This window comes from Thermobia domestica, chromosome 2 (assembly GCF_964235325.1).
Source record: "Thermobia domestica chromosome 2, izTheDome1.hap1.1, whole genome shotgun sequence".
In the NCBI taxonomy this organism is placed as follows: Eukaryota; Metazoa; Arthropoda; class Insecta; order Zygentoma; family Lepismatidae; genus Thermobia; species Thermobia domestica.
The window spans coordinates 160,456,540-160,479,541 of record NC_137455.1 but is presented as its reverse complement, the minus strand read 5'-3'; the positions used below and the strand labels follow the sequence as shown (position 1 = coordinate 160,479,541).

At 36.2% G+C, this 23,002-nt stretch overlaps 1 protein-coding gene across 2 annotated transcripts in view; it reads left to right on the top strand.

Annotated features, from left to right (window-relative positions):
- The window catches only part of ssp3 (SCAPER domain-containing protein short spindle 3), a 522,155-nt gene that overhangs the window by 461,449 nt on the left and 37,704 nt on the right, over positions 1-23,002 (top strand). For both annotated transcript variants that reach the window (XM_081747551.1, XM_081747559.1), the window contains one exon: positions 7,051-7,288. In XM_081747551.1, the coding sequence (XP_081603677.1) occupies positions 7,051-7,288 (238 nt within the window). The remainder of the gene's footprint in view (positions 1-7,050; positions 7,289-23,002) is intronic.

Below are 23,002 nucleotides of genomic sequence, written 5' to 3'. Positions count from 1 at the left end.
TATCAAGGACCTTCTGCCAACGTTCGGGATGGGCATGGATTCCTTCGCGGTAGAACTTGGTTTGCCGTGAAGCGAAGAAGGTATCAAGTGCATTTAGCACCTCTACTACGAAGTTGAACTGGAGTCCTCTAAAGTGAGTGTCCAAGGAAAGGAACAGGTGATAACCGGACGGTATAATGCCCGGACAGTATGGCGGATGCAATAGTGTTTCCCATTCAAGGTGTAGGATGGTGTTCCGGCTCATTCTAGCTATGTGGGGCATAGCGTTGTCCCGTAATGGGGGAACCCCTTAGCGATTGAGAAGTGTTGGCTCCAGGGTATTGAGTTTTTCTTGAACACGGCTCAACTGCTGACAGTAGACAGTTGCATTGATGTTCTTCTCTGACCGCCCGGTAGCAGTTCCCGATGCACGATGTCGTGAGCAGTCCACCAAACACACAGGAGGACTTTCTGGCCCGGAAACAAATCATCTGGGACACATAGACCCAACTTGTAGTGCTTCCCAAATTGATGGAGGTGCTGGCGAATGGTTTCTCGACTAACATTGAATGTTAGCACCAGTTCCTCACATGTCTGTTCGGCTCAATTGCTACCTGAAGATCCTCATTTTGTACATGTGTTGGTCTTCCGGCACGTATGGTGCGTCTTTCGTGAGTGTTTCGTCACCGTTCTTAAACTTGCTAAACCACTCTTGCACTGTCTGCGTAATCACGACACCCTCACCAAAGGCCTGAGGTATCTTCCGCCCCGCTACAGTGGCGTTTGATCCAAGTTGGAACTCGTACAGCATACACGCCCCTATGACGCTCTGTGGAGGTTCCATATTCACTCCGTCACTGAACTTCCACAACCAGGTAGAATGTCGGATATACCCACACCAACAACTGATCTTCGCCTTATCTCCATTCGCATTAAACTCACGGTATGAGGGTCAATTTTACACAGAATTCCACAAAAAGCGACAGAACTTTCTTGGTTACCTTTATATATCTCTCAGGACATAATATGTTTCGTATAGAGAATATTGTGTTTTTTTCATATAGCGTCTATATTAAACTTTAAGTTTTAATATCTCGAGTTCCGGAGGTCGGAATGTCAAAACGCCTTCAGATTCGTGTTCCTCGTGATCTAGTTTACAAAATATATAAAAATCAGGGGAGGTCCAATTTGCTTCCCTGCATCCTACTTTTCAAACGAAACAGTTTTCCAGATTGTACATTTTGCTTCAAACTGAGTTCTGCCCTGGCTAAGAAAAGTAAATTCGCTTCTATAAGAGTCTTTAAAGTTACACTTGAAATTGTCGTTCGGCATTCTTGTAGCTTGTGAAGGTATGAATAATTCAAGTATGTTTGTTACAACATCTACAAACGAATATTCATTCGTATAGAACCTCCAATACATTACATAGAAAACACATAAAATATACAAAGAAAACCATTGTGCATTAGAGCAGATCTCTTATTAGCAAATGATTCTGCACACGCGCACTGCTCAGATAGCCCAGAGCTTGAGCCTGAGCGCGAGTCCAAATTTAACTCAATCGCGATTGAGATTGTCAAAGGTGTAGCGGTTTACGGGGAATATATCATACCAACACTTTATCAACTAAGTTTTCTTAGATTTTTCTCCAATCCCAAAAAGCGGGTGGTTTTTCGTGATTAAGATATGTTTAAGCGGGGAACGAATATATAACCTGAAAATCGGGTGGTACCCGCTAAAATAGGGTAATAAGCCAACACGAAGCTCAATAGAAATAAGGTATATCCCTATTTAAGATCACTACACATGCAACTCATGAAATTCAATTTGAAATATCATCCACTTAGACTGACATCTTTTATATTATTATTACTCTCTCCCCATATTTTTAAAAATAGTACTGCCACTCTTTCTTTTGTTAACAAAAAGGCACCACCTCCCTTTCTTAATATAAAGAAAGAGAAAAGAAAGAAAGAAAATCTCTATCGCAATACACAATTTTATTGTTGATTTGTTGCCACTCCGATAAATGTGAATGTTGTGGTTTTGCATGTGTCGACTGGCTTCTTATCGCAAGTCCCAGACACCTGCAATAGTTTATACTAGACGGAAACACCGATCATATTTTATTCTGTATCTTTTTACTTCCCAATAACGATAGCCGTGCCTCTTTGAGAAATTGCAGCTTATTTTTTTTTTATTCTGCCAATTGTAAAAGTATAGAATTTCCCTACACTTTAGGACATTTTAAGAAAAAATACCTTCTTTTCCTTCTGCAAATTTTGATCATTTTCCCCTAAGCCGCCGAGGGAAATTTCCCTCCATCTGGCAACTGAGAGCCGGTGTGGGGAAAGATTCTTTGCTGTTTTCTCGTCGTTACTTGATATTAGTGCTGTAGAATTTTTGTGACATTTGCGGTTTTCAAAACCGAAACCGCAAAAGTGGTTTTCAAAACCGAAACCGCAAATGCGGTTTTCAAAACCGAAACCGCAAATGCGGTTTTCGAAACCGAAACCGCAAAAGCGGTTTTCGAAACCGAAACCGCAAAAGCGGTTTTCAAAACCGAAACCGCAAATGCGGTTTTCCAAACCGAAACCGCAAAATCGGTTTTCCAAACCGAAACAGCAAAATCGGTTTTCAAAACCGACATTTCGGTTTTATGAAATTTCACTTTTTTCAAAAACCGGTTTTCGGTTTTTTCAAAAACCGATTTCGACAGCACTATTTATAATACTGTTAGTTTCATTCCAATAGTGGGACCATAAAACTACCTTCAATGCTCGGGGCCACTGAACTCTGGAAACGAAACAAACTACAATATATATTCAGAGAGGGCCCCAGCAGGGAATCCTGCCCTCCTGCCCTGACCAGTCCGAGCCTGGACACACTGCACTTCTAACAACACAAAATACTTCTTTTCAATTAAGGAGTACTTATTCACAAGCTATTTTATATTCGTGGAAGATCGAATAGTTTAATGTCATATATTATTGTTGTTGTTATCTTGTAATTACATGTAGTGTAACAACGGAAGTTCAAAAGCTAAATGGGACCTTTTTGACTCAAGGGATACGATTTTATAACTTTTGAGATTTCATCATTGTATCACACCAGTCGTTTGAAGTAGGGATGAGCGGCATTAGTAAATTCATTTTATTCATTTATTTTTGTGAATTACTGCAATATATTAACAAATAAGTAGTAAAATTATGAAATTTAATGCTAATAGCGGTCCTTGTAATATAGAATTATACCTTGCATGCAGTCGTAGCGTAACTTTCTGATTGAAACAGGTATTGGATTGCATTCTAGTGTAGTCGTTGTGTCTTAAAATTTGCAGTTGTTGCTAGTGTGCTGAAAGATCACAGCAATCCACCGCGACCATTGATTGAAGAATGAACGAGTAAAATCAGAAAGATACAAAAAGCGTTTGATGAGATTAAAGCAAAAACATTTAATCCTCGATTCCAAAAGTTCTCTAGAGTTGACTGGCGACGTTATTTGGCAATTGTTAATAATGGTCGACCGTCTTCTTTGTAGCTTTCGTCTAAAATGTGTTTACAGCCAGCACGCGGTGTTAAAAGCACGTAAAACCTTGCAATAGAAATAAAATTCCCCATTCACTCAGGGATCAAATCCTTGGCCCAGTCGCCTTATCTGAAAATTCCTTCAATTTCCCTCAAACCACGCCAGGCAAATACTGGGATAGTACGTCAAGTTTAGGAGCCAGAGATAAAATATACGATTTTACTAAATGGGTGCTTTTTAATAAAAAGTCGATTTTTTTAAAACAAACGGAAACTTTTTTTTAAAAAAAATCATTTCCAGTTGCCAATTTGCTGGTTTACATTTTACGATTAAAGGGCCTTTATAATTTACGATAACTGTACTATACGTCACATCTCGACCATATACCCAAGAAGAAAGCGGGAGTTTCCTGATCTGAGTGCCGTTAGTGTTGAGCAGATAGAGGTGTATCTTCAAGAATTTCGTTCTTTAAATGAAGTGTTTTCGACTTGTAATTACCTAACACATGGAGAAAAATACTTTATTATTTGTTTGTGCTAATACTATCATTTGTTTGTACTGCAAAAACAAAGGGAATATAGTCGCATTACTTTTTGTTCCAGATTACAGTTGAATACCGTTAAAGCAAATTGATCGAGCACAAACAAAATTCGATTCCCAAACATTTTTTAATAGTATTTTGTTCTGGTGATGATCACTTAATAAATATATATATTTTAAACCAATTCTGAAACTAGGCCTGTACTGAGAACCACGATTGAAGAATGTAATTATAATTACACTAAGGTTATTATTTCAATCCAAGTTTTGAAGTATTTATTTGGGGGAGAGGAGAATTTCGGGCTGGGGAAAATTCTAACAACTCCAGGGTGTTTATCGGTCAGGAAAGTCACGAAATCAGAAAACGGCCATGAAAGTCAAGAAAAAGTCCCAAAATTTAGCTTTTGGGTGACTATTTTTTATCTGTGCAAATATAAGTACAGAATGTAAAAGTTTGTTTTATAAAACGATAAAATTAACCACCAAAATGTCTGTGGTCGGCTTTAAACGTTACTAAATTGCAAGCAAAGCACGCTTCTATCGCGTGCATGAAAAGTCGGTCTAATTCGCACCAAAATTCGCTCTTTAGGATGTTAAGAAATTTTATGGTTTGGTAAAGAGAAGGTCACGAAAAAGTCACGAAGTTTCATTTTGGACTTTTAGTAGACACCCTGAACCCTGACCAAGAGGCAGTTGGAAACTGTGGCAGACTCCCCTTTCAAAAACCAGAAGTGAGGACTATAAATGTCGATGTATCCACTGGCGCAAATCTCGGGGGGATGAGGGGACATGTCCCATCCAATCTTGAAACTGAGGGGACTGTCCCTCCCAATAATCCAATTTGAAATTTATTTGGGGGGGTGAGGAATGTGATAATTTGTGTCCGATTGTCACAAAGGAAAGTGAGATTAAATTGATGTCTCCCCAAAATAAGCCTCAAATCTGCCCTCCTCCCAATGTTGAAGACAACTCTACTTCCCTGACCCTCCACAGCATTTTTTTCAACTTCATAAATGTTTTGAACATCGCTTAAAAAGAATGGGATCGGTCATACTACCCCCCCCCCCTCCAAATGTTGAAGACAGATTTGCGCCGCTGGATGTACCATGCATGTAGTATGTACACTCATGTTCAAAATTATTGTCACATGTCTATAAATATGTCGTTGTAGGAATATAATTTAATAACAAATTCACCCGGTATTTCTTATAATGTTAGTATGTGTATAATCGGCAAAGACATATATGTGGAAAATTTCATGTCAAAAGAGCAGTAAATAAGAACAATAAAACGAAAATAAAACTTCCTTGTCCATTTAGCAACATTTTGTTTTACTCATTCTAATTTTCGTATCTATAATTCTTTTCCTATGAAATTTACCACAAATATACATTTCTCGATATACACACAGTATCAGTATTAAAAGTACCCTTCAAAATCATTATCAAATTATATTCTTACAAGAAGACAGTTATAGATATGCGACAATCATTTTGGACATGAGTGTACATATTACCATTCGAAAAGACGTCTGTTGTGGTGATTGGTGATAATGTATTAATAGGGTCTCCGTGCGCTCTTATGTTTACGAACTCGTACAAAACATACTATGCTGTGTACACCTAAATAAACATAATGTAAAATGGTTTAAATTAGACGTTACATCCACACAATTCAAAAAGGCAGAATTTTATAATACACTAGTGGATGATGTAGTGATGTATTAATCATAATCAACAATTTTGCACATTTTTTGATAGAGCTGTGGAAGAAAAATCTTACAAACATCTGACGTAAACCACATTTAGTTTCTGAGGTTTAGTATATGAATAACACGCGTATAAAGTGATATCATTGTCATAATCAATGGTTATGGACATTTCCTAATCGAATTGTGAAAGAAATGTCTTACGAACAACTAAACTAACTCATATCTTGGTTTAGTATGTGGGTAACATATGTGGAAAGTTAATTGAATTTCAGCATAATCTCTACAGTACACATTTCCTGTATTAAAGAACAATTAAAATCATCTCAATTAAACTTCTTGGTGTACAGCTAGAATTGGCTGTGGCAGGCTGAATGAAATATACAGTAATTAACTAAATGATACGTGGTAAGCGTATTCGCTCCCACTGCCGGCGTTCCAGACCATAGTTTGATACTCCTTATTTTAAATAGCTTCCCGTTTGCCTCACGACAGAATGTCGACATCGAAAACTCGTTGTCTCTATCAAGAATCGATGTCAGAATCATGAGCTAATCATTAGGTACACGGGACCTCATTAAATTAACAGTAGCAAAGAAAAATGATACGTTCTGCAAAAGATCAAATATTATTATACGTCCTAGATGATAGTATATCGGATCCCATGTGAATTTGTCTATATAAATGAGGCGTATAATTCAGATCAAATGTAAACAACATGCACAATATTTATCTGGTATTTCCATCATCATTTCTATATTATCTATACTCTATTGTGTATATTTATTATTATTTTATTTTTATTATTATTATTATTATTATTATTATTATTATTATTATTATTATTATTACTATTATTATTATTATTATTATTATTATTATTATTATTATTATTATTATTATTATTATTATTATTATTATTGAAATTCAAGCTTGGAATTCAAATTAACCTGAATACCAAGATGAGTAGGGGAGGGTTTTAAGTGAAACTGAAAAATTTAAGAAGTTATTTATTTATTTGTAGGGTATCTACAGTGAAATTAAATTATTTTCCTTAAAATATGATTAATGTTTATTTCTTAATCAAGGGTTCTCGATCTGAACATAAGTTTTCCAGTGGGAAAGAACATTGCATTTCACTAAATTCAAATTTGGCGACCATGAAGCAGTGGACGCTTTAATCCATCTCGACAGATTTTTGGTCATTTTAGAACGTAATTACATCAAGAGAATAAAGTCACAGTAAAAGCAAATAAATCGTATGCTTAATGACTGTGAATTGTGTGTTATTTCAGCTTCCGCAGTGGTTTCATTCGTCGAGGTGAGGATCCGACGCAACTGGTTGCCACCTTGCAGGTGACAGAGCTTGTGGGAGCTGTTTCTATGTTATATGGAATGCTGCTGCATCAGGGCGCACCAGCAAGGGGTAGTAGTTCACCTCCTCCAGCTCTTCCCTCTCACACTATTGCTGTCACCATAGCAACGATCCGTTTGCTGAACCGCGTGGCTGAACTCGACCTCCACATGTTTCAGGTAAGTGCAAAGCTTCATTTTGCACCTGTAATTTGAACTTTTAATGTCTAATCAAGGAAAATATATCTATTCGTATAAAACAGGTTAGTATGTTTAGTGCTAAACTGAGAGAATTAACACTACTAAAGAGAATTGGAACTTCAATTGGTGAAGTAAATTTTATAATACTATTCAGAATATTTACTTATACATATGGTTAGGAGGTGATAGATTGGAAAGTTTGTAAATAATTTATTGAAGTTAGTTTGAAAAGTTTTGGCGAAATATAACCTCTACAACAGTGGTTTCCATTCTTTTTTGACTGACAATATACTTTACTGGAAAACCCATGACAGCGTGACGCACTTGTTTGATTTTTTAAAAAAAATAACAATGTAAATTATAATAGCTTGTAAATTTCTACGAAGTAGTGACTCCGTGTAGTACTGAGCACTGTTGCTGCCGCTGGAGATATTAACTGGCACAATCTATCTCAAAATTTGACTTTAACTAACTGTTAAATGCTTCATGATTTTTAAATTCTAAAATTTCGCTACACACCCTATGGGACTACGCGACATGTCGTGTATCGGGACACACCGATTGGGAACCACTGCTATAGAGTATTATTAAGATGAAACCAAATTTAATAAAATATTTTTAAAGCAAATGTAATTTGTATAAATTTGGGTTAAATGTGAGACACCCAATGTAAGACAATGAATATCTTACACCCATGTACCTGCTGCGTGAGAAAATTTTCCCTAAAATTCGTGAGACTGGGCTGACTACACACAACAGTTTACGTAGAAGAAATTACCACATCAAGAATATATATGAAATAAAGGATCATATTAAATATATTACATTTCAACGCAGCCGCCAAGTCTTTTAACACATTTATCCCACCATGGCATAAGCTTCGAAATATCCTATAAATATCCCAAGTCCGTCTTTTGGGAGTATAGCCACCTGCACACAGCTAATTCGTCTTTGTCATCGGAATTGAAATTATGACTGGGCATGAATTTCTTGATCGGGCAAAATGATGATAGTCTGAAGATGCCAGATCAGGACTGTATGGCTCGTGAACGAGCACCTTTCGTATTTTTCACGAGCAAAAGCACCAACTTTCGTGAAAGAATTTGATATTTCAAGCATTAATGTTGGGGTGTTTGTCATGAAGCGAAAACATGCAACATCAGTGTTATTTCTTATGACGCAGAATTCATAGTGGCCCAGCCTGTTAAAATATCCACCAGTAGAACCTTTTCTATGTCACAGAACACAGTCACCAACACTTTTTTCTTCGCTGATTCAGTCATCTTTAATCTCCGTTGATGGAGAGTTACTGCTTCCATTTTATGGATGCCCGCTTTGTTTCAGACGTATAGTCATACACAGATGCGCACCTAGACATTTTTGTTGGGGGGGGGGGGTCCAGGCTTTGAGAGGAAGCTCCAATACTACAAGCCACTACGTCTGTGTAATATTGAACGGGTATTATTGTGCACCCGAAAAGACAATAAGCAGTTGTAAAATACTGTCACTTATATTTTCAGAATAAAAATGGAGGATCGCTGTGGCCCAGTGGTAGAGCGCTCACCTCTGATGCTTGGGGTCTTGGGTTCGATCCCAGCTTCGCCAAGTGAATCTTGTGGTGGACAAACACCGTGTACGTGGGTTTTCTCGGGGTTCTCCCGTTTCCTACCACCATTTCATTCATTTCTCATAATCACCGTCTCCTTCAACCTAACCGGCATAACCGTGGGACGTAAAACTCAAAGATTTCATTTCATTTTTCAGAATAAAAATGATAGAACTAGATTGTTTTTATAAGAGAAAGAGTACAGATGGAGTGTAAGATCAAATTTTCATGTACATCAATTATTATCCTGTTAAACAAGTATAGTTTTATTGAGAAAATGTACAAATTTATGTTGAGTTTGGAAGTTTTGGGAGAGTCCGGACCCAGTGAACCCCCTGTATTTTCGCCCCTGGTCATACACTCAAGATGGTCACCTGTAACGATAACTCGCGGAAAGCATGTGTTTCTTCAGCGTACCGTGTTAAGTGATACAGGCTTGTCATCAATCTTTGCCCCTTATTGACGTCTGTGAGGTTCACTGCAACCACCGAGCACGCACTCAACGAAATTTCTTTTTCTTTTATCCACTACTACATCATACACTGTATCGTATAAAATGTTCAGTGTGTTCGACAATATTCGAAGATTCGCTGGTCATTTCGAATTGCCTCTCTAATGGCCGTGATATTCTGTTCGCATGATGATGATACAGGACTCCCGACACGTTGCATATCCTCAGAGTTCATGGCCCTCGTTAAAGAATTTGCACTGCCTGGAGATGTTTGTTTACTATTTCACTGTGAATTTAACCCATTCAGACCTGGCGGTCACAATTGTGTACATTAAATTTCTATTGCATTAATTCTACTTAAAGCATTGTTGTGGGCATACAGGCCGATTGTTTACATTTGTGTAGCTTTGCTTCACTGTTATACAAGTAGCTGCTGCGCTCTAGTGAGTAGTATGTGATAAAAGTATTGTAAATAGTCCATGGTGTTGCAGTTTTATCAACAGGTACTACCTCGTCGATTTTATTACAATAATTAGAAGTTTATCGTTTGTGATCTATCTTTTTGAAGTGCTTGCGTGTGTTTGTTATTATCTGTTATCTTTTGTGGTAAAATTACAAATATGACAAGCAATTCGTTATAACTTTATTTGTTGTTGAAATATAATGTACACAATTGTGCCCAAGAGGATCGTAATGAACAGATGCGTTAACAATGAAAGCTCATTGAGTATGTGTTTTTGGGTGATAATATTAGTAAGAATTGCTTTGTTTTAGCTTCGATCGGACTTATATCAACATGAGACCAAAATTTTCTTATAAATTATATGGTACATTGAGGTAGTGTGTACACGAATTAGAATCATGGATAAACCATCTGGTAGCAGCCCATTTCTCTCCACGGAGAAAATTTTAGATGTGTTGGAGAAAGGTGACATTCCTGATTTCGATTTATCTGAAGATGAAACTGAGGAAGATTCACCGGTTATTTATTTTTAAAAAATATCACCGATAGCCTTCTAAATATTTAATGTACACAAATGTGTACAACGGGTCACCAATGCTATATAAAAGCTAAAAATTTATATAACAGTTGAGTCCAGATGTACACATTTGTGCACATAAAATATCTGGAGAACTATGGGTAACAAAAACAAAATTTCAAGCAAAATGGCATCAGAAGACCCCAATGCGTTTAAAAACCACAACAAATAATTTTTTTCAAGCTTAAAAAAAATTCAGGTCTGAAGGGGTTAACTCGGGTTTTGTCCATTTGGCCACAGAAAACGAACTATACCTCCTGTCTTCAAAAGTAGACGACACGCGTCATATTTTCTTACTAATTCACCTTTCCCCCACTAGAGGTGGAGAGGTTGTCCTGATCGAAGAACTGCCTACTACAGAGCAGTGTTCGTAGTATGAGGAAAATTTCCCTAATCCAGGGAAATTTCGTAGGTAAATTAGGAAAAAGGGAATTTCTTCGATAGAAAGTTAAATTTTCGCACTGACTGATTTACCAATATAAATGCTTAAATGTTTCTTTGTTCTTCAGAAATGAACCAATACAATAAAAATAGTTTGTGTGTGTGTGTGTGCCTGTTCAATGTAGCACATTTTACATCCATTGTTGCCTGAGTATTACGTATGTTTCTTTTTCTTTTCTTTTCTTTTTTTTGTAAAAAGAAAAGTGAAGGAAAAAGTAAAAGAAGAAGCAAAATGCAAATGAATAAAAGAAATGTGACAATACTTCCTTTAATATAGATAAATTATTAATCTTATCACATAACTTCTGTCACAGGAATTGGATATTCAACAAACTAGGGAAAATTTTGTATTAGTCGAGGGAAATTTTCTTAAGGAAACCTACGAACACTGCTACAGTGTGAACTTCAAAACTCTCAATTTTCCCGTCCCAGGTCCCATGCAAAAGAATTGTTGTGCATTACCTGTTGATCGTTCTCATAAGAGGTGAAAATGATAAACTGCAAATCGTGTTCTATCCTGTTGGAATTGTTCGCAGTTAATGTTCTACTTTGAAAATTATCTAGATTTAAACGTCAGAATTTACACATTAGGTATTCAGTTTTGTCAACAACATGCTACGATGTCATTTGCAAGAAGAAAAATATCTGTATGCACTAAAGGAACAAGACAACTGTTGATATTGCTCTTTATTGTCGTTGAAATTTAGTTATGTTAAGTCTTGCATCAGGAATTTTGTCAGTTTTAAATTTTTGAAACTTTACAGATTTACATTGAATTTGTATTGAATATTTCAACGGGGTTTATTGAAAATGCGCGAGAACAATTCATTGTTCAACATTTATTTGCCAAAACAGCCAAATCTGTGAAGATTATCGCTCATGCCAATAGTAAAATTGCAAACGCTTGAATAAGTTTCTAATTCGCCTTTTATATGAATTGAAGGATACTAAGTCCAATAGAAGGATTTTTTTTAAAGTCCATGGATCACGAGAAAGATAACCTAAAAAAATTGGGATATTCAAACTATCGCTCGTGCCAATGGTAAAAAGTATCCGTGCTTCAATAAATTTCTAATTGCACTTTTTTATATACTAACTTGAGAACGCGGGATCTAATGAAAATATTTTAAAACGTATCTATCCATGGAGTTAGGAGAAAAATGACTTCGAAGTTGAAATATAAATAAATGTCCCATTTACCATTGTCATAAGCGATATATAATTTGCCCTTTAGCTTCATTTGGCAATTTCGGATATAAATATCCCTTTTACCATTGGCATGAGCGAAAGTTCTTTTTTCACTGATATATGATTTACTCTTAGCTTCGTTTGGCACATTCGTGTGAAACCAGAAAAGAAAGGACTATGTATATCCCTGTAAGATGACCACCATTTTGCGAAATCAGAAGTGATCAACGTACAGATTGTATTGATGTAAGCATTAATTCACCAACAAAGTGAATAATTACTGAAGTTTATGTGTTTTTATCTGAAATGATATCCAACTGTTGTGCAACTTAGAAATTTGTGTTTACTTTAAGAAAAGCTGTCGTGATTAACGAACATTCGTTTGTATTTCAGAGTTACATTAATTTCTTAAGCTTTACTACATCAATCATCATCGTTAAAAAACCCAAGTAAGGAAATTGAATTCCACGGATACATTAACGAAAGTTGACTGTCGCTATATTCAACAACAAATCACGGACATATAATAATTGAGTCAATATTTGCAGAGCCCATAACAGATAGGCACCGTTCAGTCCGTCTCTTGGATGTTCCATTTCATCTGATGACAAGAGTATTTTGAAAGAACACAACCAATACGGAACATCATCTTCGGGAATCTAGATGCGAGTGATTGTGATCTGATGGCTGGCAATTAATGCATTCTGTAAGCAGAAGACATGTCAGGACTGTAAGGCAGAAGCAGAATGATGCCACCAGCGCTTAAGTATGTGTACATGACGTTGATTGAGACCGCACATGGTTCAACACAGATTGTTTGCTATTGGACCTGTCATTCAGGCGTTAATATGGCTATGTATATATTATAGCTAGCGGTGTTCTGATGTTTGCTCTCCGGCTAGCTATTCCCTTTTGAATGGTAATTGCTTCGTTATGATATTGATAGCCTGGGCTTTGTGTCTCTCCCTCTATCTTTTTTTCTTTCTTAGTTGGAGGAAGGGGGAAGAGTTTTTGGAGCATGTTCCCTCGTGATTAACTTCCCTGCATGGTAACCATAGCCAAGCGATGAGGGATGAGCATTCGGCTTGAAGAGAGCGCGGTGCCAATAGAAAAGTTCTCATCCCAAAGCTAATTTGGGTCGTGAAATCATTCAATTACATCCGTCCAAACACTGTTAGACTGAGACAAACAGTGGTGAGCTTATTTGAAGCAAAATTGCCGAAGACCGAAATTGAAAGTGGCCAATTCACAGCTATCTTCGTTTTTTCTGATTAGATCTATACTGTTATAATAAGTGAAAATAAAACGACAATCAGTTTATATACCTATCAATGACAATAATTATTTCTAGTTACTTTCGGATGTTTAGATTGGTTGGTACAATACTAATACAGTAATATGCTTTCTGGTGTCACGAGTCGGAAACTATATTCAGGTTTGAGTAATTCGAAGATGTATAAAGATATTTCTGGATTTCGAGTAAACAAGAAGGTAACAAAAATTTGTTTTAAACAAGAGTAGTAGTATCTTTTTCACTGTTTGGCTCAGTCTCCACTGTACGATATGATTGATCCAATGGAAAATTATAATTACTTGAAAGCACATAGAAAATCGATTTTAAGAAAACTGGAGTTCAGAAAATTCGATTCTTCATAATATGTCAAGTCAAGAAATAAACGTTTCGACTTTGTCGATTCTGGTTTCAAACGAAATATTAAAACCAGTGGCAATATCATAATCTCATTTTCGATTCGTGCTAGTACACATTATAAGTCCAATACTGAAGAAAATAATTGACAAAGTAACATGTGATCACAAAAAGTTTTTATCAAAATGCGGTACATTAGATTGAATTGCGAGCGAGAAAAATTGAGAGATCTTCGGTGAAGACTTAAGAATCTAAGTATAGAAATGTAATTAATAAAACTGCAACGAAGTTAATGAAGTAGCAATAAAGTTAATAAAACTGGGAAAATTTCTTTTAACTACCATGTAATATTTAAGTTCCACGGTAAGATTATAACGCGGGTTTAAAACATGTCGCCCATCACTCGTGTTATAACCGAGACGTGCATCATGAGAATATTTCACAAAAGAAGTGTCTAATAAAGGTAGGCCAAGTCCTATTAGATTTATGGTGATTCCATAAATTACCTGGTAGGGTTGAGAAAACGTGGAAATCTCAATCTAGATAGCCGGCCATGTAATTCGACCCCGGTACTTCCCGTGTGCTTGCCATTCATCTACGTCCACCTGTAAAATCTAATGAAAGCTGTTCCTTGTTTATTATTTTATTTATTTATTTTCGAAATAGAATTCACTAGTTTCGGTAAACGTTTAATTTAACACTCATGCAAAATGTAAACCTTACAGTACTTTGATTAGTTATCAACAACGAAGATAATTATAATTATATAATTTTAATTATAATTAAAAACTGTGTTATGTAACAGGTACAGATTTGTTAACCAAGATTTGTGACTAACCATGAATTTAAGATAATCAGGCTACGAGCGGCAGTATGAAAACATGTATTAGTATACCTGTGATTAGTGATGAGCAAATGCAAGACCAAGACCAAGATTGGGCTGATCTTGGTTTTGGTCGTGCACACCCAGTCTTGGTCTTGGTCTTGCACACCCAGTATTCGTCTTGGTCTTGCACACTCAGTCTTGATCTTGATCTTGGTCTTGCTTGCAAGAGTCTTGCAAGTCTTCCTTTTAAGAAATCTTATGCTTTAAAATAACTGTACAAAATGAATCTCACTTGTGAATATGGATTACTAGCATCAATTACCCACTTCATTGGGTTAAATTTATATATATATATATATATATATATATATATATATATATATATATATATATATATATATATATATATATATATATATCTTTCGTTAATCAGTCACTTTTTATTCTTACTAAGCGCTTTCTGATATCTGTCATTTCCGATTATTTTTATATTTCTCTCCTCCTCTTCCCCAAGTTGCGAGGCTGAATTTGGGTTTAAACGGCATCAGAAACGTCACTGTTCATCATAGAGACACCGAAAACTGGATTCGGCACTAATATCGGTCATTTTCAATAAATTTATATATCTCCTTCTCCCCCATGTTGCAAGGCACGGCATCGGAAGTGTCACTATTCATCTCAATGACCTCGAAAACCATGAATTTGACATTGATAATAATGGCCATTTTCGATCATTTTTATATATATCTCCTTCTTGCCCCTTCCCAAGTTGCGGTGCTGAATTTGCATTTAAACGGGATTGGAAGTATCATTGTTCACTTTAGTGACCGCAAAAACTATGAATTCGACACTAATATTAATTTTCGATCATTTTTAGGTATATACCCTCCCACCGCCAAGCTACGGGGCTGAATTTGGATTTAAACAGCATCGGAAGTGTCACTGTTTATCTTTTCAGCGACCCCCAAAACTATAGACTCCATTCTAATATCGGCCATTTTCGATCATTTTTAAATATCTCTCCTCTCCACGTCCCCTAAGCTCTACCGTCAAAGTGATATGACAGAAACCATCTCAGGTTCGAACCTCATTTATGTTGAAAATGTGATCGAGATCGGTTGGGTGGTTCAAGAGTTATTAAGTTTTATTTATTTTTGTACACTTCCCCTGCCCTCCTCCTCCCCTAAGTTCTACCGTCAAAGTGATGTGATAGAAAACATCCCAAGTCCGAACCTCATATGTGTTGAAAATTTCATTAAGATCGATTGGCTGGTTCAAGAGTGATGAACACTCGTAGAGAGTCGAGACTTGCTCCATCTTTTTTCATTTAACAACAGCTTTCAAACGATGTGCTACTTAACCTTTCTTGCCATTTGAAACCTTTGAGTTGGACCCACTTGGGATGTGCGGGGCCTTGGGATAAGACGTTTTCACTTCAAATCGTTGTACCTTGAAAATAATGCTACACATGCTTTCCTGTTTTCACATTTGTCTCACACTTTCCGATTTATAGGGGTGACCATGGACTTTTCAATTAAGTTTGTGTTTACATTTTGACCCGCCGCCATTTTGCACAGGATTGTTGTAGAGAGTCGAGACTTGCTTCATCTTCTTTCATTTCACAACAGCTTTCTAGCGATGTGCTACTTAACCCCCTTGCCATTTGAAAATTTTAAGTTGGATCCCGTCTGGAATTCTGCGGGGGACCCTGGGGCAAACGTTTTTACCCCAAAAAGTGTGTCTTAAAAATAGTGGGATACGTGTTCGCCGAATTTTCCATCTACCCAACCGTTTCCGAACGAATGACCCCGTTCCTGCAAGCTAATTTTTTGTAGCTTTTCCGTTTCAAAATATGTTCTAACTCACGATATCCCGACCGGTGGCACGTAAACTTTGGGATTCGTCTAGTTATACCATATCAGATGCAAACACAATTGTCTCGTTCGGATCTCAGCAGATCCAGTTCGTAACCTTCCCTTGTGAGAGTAGGGTCTACGTAAAAGTTTTGTATTTATTACATTATATATATCTTCATTTACGTGATGCACGAAGCACAATCTAATACACATATTGTCACAGCACAGATTTAATCAGATATGAATAACACAAATTGAACGCAAGTACCTGGTAATATAGTACCTAGGTACAAGGTGAACACAACGTTCTGAATTATTTACTAATTATTTTGAACATTTTGTACGAGCGTTTCTGCCTTTATTTTGGTGTCTCAGACCGTAAACTGTCCTATGTTTTATTAGCAGAAAAACTTGTTGAGAAAGTCCTTTTAATTTTCAAAAAATGGAATGAAATTAAACCCTTAGTTTTATGTACATAGTTACACCCTATGAGTGTATTATGAAAATAAAATAATTGTTAAGAAATAATTCGTGGAATGAGAATGTGCAAAGAAACAGGAGAACTCCCGAAAAACATGAACATGATTGTCCACCACAAACTAACATGGCTTGGAATCGAACCAAAGACCTCTCGCATCAGAGGTGGTGTGCTCTGCCACTAAGCCAAACAGTTTTGACAACTATCAAGAATGTAGAGTATTCTTGAAAACTGTTAACAAATTCATATTTTAATGTCGCGTTTTTCAAAAATACTGGAAATAAATGTTTTGGAATAAATAATATTTTCAGTGCATAGCACCAAAATGGCTTATACAGGGTGTTTCAAAACAACACTGACAACGTTTGGGAGGTGATTCCTGACACCAAGATAAGACGAAAGGTATAGACCAACCGGGGTGCACAAATGCTTCCTTTCTGAGTTACAGGCTACTGAAAACATGAAAGAATGAACTTCAAAGATACATAACTCCAATATTATGGGGCCTACCGTAGTCGGATCAATACTGTATTTAGGAACTATTATGTGCCCTATTCAGATATTCATGTTTTAAAATCCTGCGGTACTTCCGCAACAATTTATTTTTATAGAGGCAGTTTGGCTACGCGTAAAAAATCTGAAGTACTCAAAATCTCCTATAAAAATTGTTGCGTGGGTGCCTTAGGGTTCTGAAATATGTATTTTTGGGTAGCGCACATATTAGTTTCTAAGTGAAGTCAAGTGAAGTCTTGACCCGACTACGGTAGGTCCCATAGTTTTGTAGCTATAGACCTGTAAATTTAATTTTTTCATGTTTTCGACAGCCTGTAACTCCGAAAGGAAGAATTTGTGCACCCAGGTTGGTCTATACTTTTCGTCTTATCGTGGTGTCAGGAATCACTTTCCAAACGTTGTCAATGTTGTTTTGAAACACCCTGTATAGAGTCAATGGCATTGATATAAATTACTTAAGGTGCGCATATCACTGTCTAAATAATTTTGCTTTGTTAATAGTCAGACCAAATACATTCAAACGTCCCTTAACGGACACTTTCATAATACGGACAGATTTTTCTTTCCTGGGAAAAATGTGTATTATTAGGGTTAGAACCCTTTCTTTAACGGACACTTTCGGATATGGACAAAAACAAACTACCTAACTTCATGGCCTATGGAACACGGAGGTTCAATGCCACGTTCACAAAGACTGTCCATTGATGTCTGTTCTTGGCCAGCTGGATCCAATTTCTACTTTGTAATACTGTTTCTGCGAGATCCATCTGAACATTGTCCTCCACGTAGATCTTTCTAATGGCCTTTTTGCGATTCGGTTTCCGGTATTTTTGGAAACGTCTCTATTGTCTTCCATTTTGGCTACATGACCTGCCCAGCTGTGCCTTCTATGCCTAATGACCCTAATGATGTTAATGTTAATTGTATGAATTATGCAGTTCCTCGCTATGGAGTTCTCGCCATTACCAGATTCCCATTCCCGTCTCTCTGAGGTCCGAATATTCGCCTCAGGATTTTATTCTCAAAGAAAGTGTCTTCTTTCCTCAAGGTGAAGACAATTTTTCATAGCCATAGAGCACAATAGGCATAATTATATTCTTACATATTTTTCGAAAACAAAAAGAGTTTGAGCTTAATAGTAACACGAATTCTCTGCTTTCAGTCAAAATTTCTCAAAATTGTAATAATTATATAATGCATTCGTTCGTGGCGTGCTTTCCATTTGCATGGTCCAGGGTTCGGCTTCCAATGGGGGTGCTTCTATTGGATATAAGCCTGAATCGTGTTTTCTAAGATATTTCGTGACGAACCACAGTGAAAATATCATGTAGCAACCATAGCATCTGACATCCACGTTTTATTTATATATTTATGTAGAGGGAGATTAATACTACAGGTAAAAATACCCATTTACAGTATTCGGAAAAACAGATAAACATATAACAGTGGAATAAACAGACAAGTGATAATTTTAATGACAGGTTAATCATCGATTCTGTCACTTTAAGAATTTACTACTTCTTAAAATTAGTTGAGTTGAGTTTAACGTCCCGTTCAACAGTGAGGCTATATGAGAAGTGGACCTTAACGTGAAATCCGAACCACATGAGCTCCCGCCAGGAATCGAACCCGGGTCTCCCACGGCAAACGCGCGTACTTCTTAAATTTATTGAAGGGCATTCTGAATATATCAATATTTGTATCAACCACACAAAGTTTGTTGTAGAGATCACACATGCTCCAAATAGGTGAGCTCTTTATTGTATTTAGTTTTTAATGTTCCACAGTAAAATAAGCCAACTTTTGGACATCGTCTATCGTTGGGAACTTGAAAGCAGAAGTTCAGAAAATGGCAACACTTGGATTATGTTGTTTAAAATTTTATATAGAAGGCAGAGTAACCGATCTTTTCTTCTGCTGTCGAGGGATATAATATTCACTTATTTAATTAAACATTGATATGATTCAAATTCAGGATATATGCTTGTTTTGTTGAAAACTAAGTACCTTGCGAATTTTTATTATATTGTTGCTATTTTGCGGATATATATATTTTGCGAATTTTGCGGTTCCAGATTTTGGCAGCGTATTCCAGTTTTGATTTAACAATTGCATTATATATCGTTTTTAGTGTCTTGTTTCTTCAAATCCCTTCCACTTCTTATTGTATACCCCAGATTTCTATAAGTTTCGTTCACAATGTTTTAAACGTGGTTGGAAAATGTTAGTTTTGTATCAGAGGTGTCCCCGAGGTCTTAAAACTCTTCGATCCTTGTAGTATTGACGTACCAATGCAATATTATATTTTAGAGGTGTATTCTTACGCGAGTATGACATAAAACATTTATTTATATTAAGGTTCATATCATTGTGTTAACACCATTTGGAAACAGCATTTATATCTTTTGTAGAGATACTGAGTCATTGACATTACTAATACATCTTCCGAATTTTAGGTCATCTGCATATAGTAGACTGAATGCATTTTGGAGGCAATTGGGAATATCAATAATTAAAATTAAAGTGGGCCAAGGTTTGAGCCCTGAGGGACCCCTGAGAGTGCTGACACAGGAGGATCCCACAAGTTGTCGCTCAAATCTAATTGCCACATAGCACATCTGATAGAGCATCATGAGAAATGAAAATGAGCAAAATTTAAGGTGCTATGGACCAGAAGGATAGGAGCTACGGAGATTCAAAATTTGAATATACAAAAAATTACCGTGTGGCCCAAAAGTAGGTATACAATACCGTACTGCGTTTTATATCATTTTTTACTGTTATCCATCCGGTAGATTTAGTTTCTTTATTATTCGTTCTTAATGTGTTTTTACTTACAACAGCCAAAGCCAATAAACTCATAAACTAGAATTTTACACTTAATCAATGCAGGGGTGTATACCTGCTTTTGTGCCACCCTATATATCATGGAATTACGTACGTTGAAAGTAAATATCATCAACCGTTAAAGCGATCAAAACAAAAGTTCCACAATATAATGAGAACAAAATGCTCTATATCGAAAACAACAAACAGTGTTGCCATAGGTGAAGCAGTGTTGCCAACTCAGCATAAAATATATTGTTTGAAATAGCACCATATACAAGCGTATACAGATTTAAAATGCACTATTATCACTAAACAACAGTGAAGTGTAGTGGTACATTGTTGCATACTGTTGGAGCTACGTGTGCTGAAAATGTACACTGGAGAAGTCTGATATGTGGCAACATATGGTAATAAAGGAATCTGAGTCTCATATCATTAATTTAGTTCAAATACATAACACCGATAGTATGACATAGCAAATTTTCAGCAGTGTCAGAAAATATTGCTACATTTGAAAAACGAAATTGAGTGACAACTTGTACGCCATTTTTACGTCCTGTGGCATCCGAACCACTATGAAAGAGAAAGATAACAATGAAATATAAGGAGAAAAGTACAACAAAAACGTCCGAGGTGGGATTGGAACCCGCGATCCCAAATATGTCGGTTGTCTAGCCTTCTAGACCACATGGCTATCAGGACCATTAAAAGCGAAATGAGGAAGTAATAAAACATTTCCAATGTGATTATGGTAATATTACAGTGTAATCATATGGTATATAGGAGAGAAAGTAAAAGAAGTCACTTAACACGAAAGACGTAAACCAAGAAAGTACTCTTCGAAATATTGATAAGAAAATCTGGAGAACCAGTTTCAGATATCGCCATAGATATCTCATCATTTCGAAAGTCTTGTAAGACAACAGATAATCTACTAATCTTGTCCATGGCTTCATGTAAATTAATGCATGAGAACTGTAGTATCTTGCTTGTTCACAATGAGCTGCAAGATTAAACAGGTTATTTTAATACTAATGACGAAGTTAAAGATCTTCATTTGGAGTAAAAGCCTATTTCCCTTAGCTCTGACTTTACAGTCTGTAACACAGTGATACGATAACCATTCAACTTATAACTATATCGCAATTAGGAGACAATGTGGCAGATCCTCTCAGTCTCTGCCGATTTTGTAAATAACTGTTGTCGACACATCGGAACATCGTCTCTAGAACAATCTGCTTTTGATTGCTACTAAAATTAAATTCTTCAGTTTAACTAAACAAAAAAAAAAAAATAAATAAATAAAATAAAATAAAATAAAATAAAATTCTAGAGTAATAAACAATCTATCAGAGAAAGTTACTCAAATGTATCCAAACACAGACAAGAGTAGGTATTCAAAACTGAATGAATTGTTGCAGGAAAAATGAAGACCGGGGTTATTGTGGATGCGTACAGGTGTATATCGCGCTTGTACCTTTGATTCGCGTTGTTCCAGCTTCAATTCCAATAGGAATTTATTTTTCTGCATTGTTCCAGCATCTTCGGGCAGTTTCGGAGTTATATAAGGAGGTAGAAAATTCCGGTCTAGAACTCCAGAAATAATGATTCTGAGAACTGATGTACTGAACCAGTGGCGCCTATTTCTACTATATAACTTTGGATCACCTGTTTAGGTACACACACGGGAAATAAAGTATTTGAGAGTTGACAAATTTTCATTAGCAATACCTTGGGAACAAATGAATTAATTTGGATCTTTTTGTTGCTATCCTTAGAATAGTTATAACTTGATAATTTGTCAAAATCGATACTCTGATAGGATAATTTGTTGTTGAGTTATTAGGAAAAGAAATTTTATCAACTGAAGAATACTTTCTTTCGTGACTGTACGTGTATTTCATTGTAAGATATCATCTGCAAGAAATCAGTGAGAATTGCGGGAGAGGTCCGGACCATCTCGACTCCCCTTTCAGAAACAAACTATTTGCTGAGCAAAACAATATATTCACATAAAAATCTACATACGTGTTACAGTTTCGCCAACTAACATTTTGGCTTCATCAGACACTATCTGATAGTGTCTGATGAAGCCAAAATGTTAGTTGGCGAAACTGTAACACGTATGTAGTTTTTTATGTGAATATATTGTTTTGCTCAGCAAATAGTTTGTTTGTGTTTAAGTATATACAAAGCAAAGCTTCTACTTATGGAAAATGTAACAGTTAGTGTGTCCCCTTTCAGGATTGGTGCCCGTGTGTAGAACGCACATCAAACAATTGATTATATGCTATCTGGTCAACAATAGTTGTTCGTAATTTATAAATTAGTCTTTGAATAATAATAATAATAATAAGAAGAAGAAGAAGAAGAATGAGTTAGTTTAGTTTCATAATGTGAAACTACGGTAACTTCCAGAGTACAGGAATTCAATACTCAACTTGAAGTGCATCTATAACTACTGATTGGAATCTAAAATTAAAAATCACTATGTTTGTGACTAAATCTCCCGAACCGCCCGACCGATTTCGATCAAATTTGTAACATGGTTGAGTTTCGAGGCTGGGATGGTTTTAGACTATTCACTTTGATGGTAGAACTGAGAGTTGGGGGAGGGAGAGAAGGTATATAAAAATAAATAAAACTTAATAACTCCTGAACCACTCGACCGATCTTGATCAAATTTTCAACATAGATGAGGTTCAGGCCTGGGATCGTTTTTATGATTTAAATTTGACGGAGCAAAGTAGGGGAGGAGAAGGAGGGGGATATATATATATATATATATATATAAATCAATTTACTGAGACATTACAT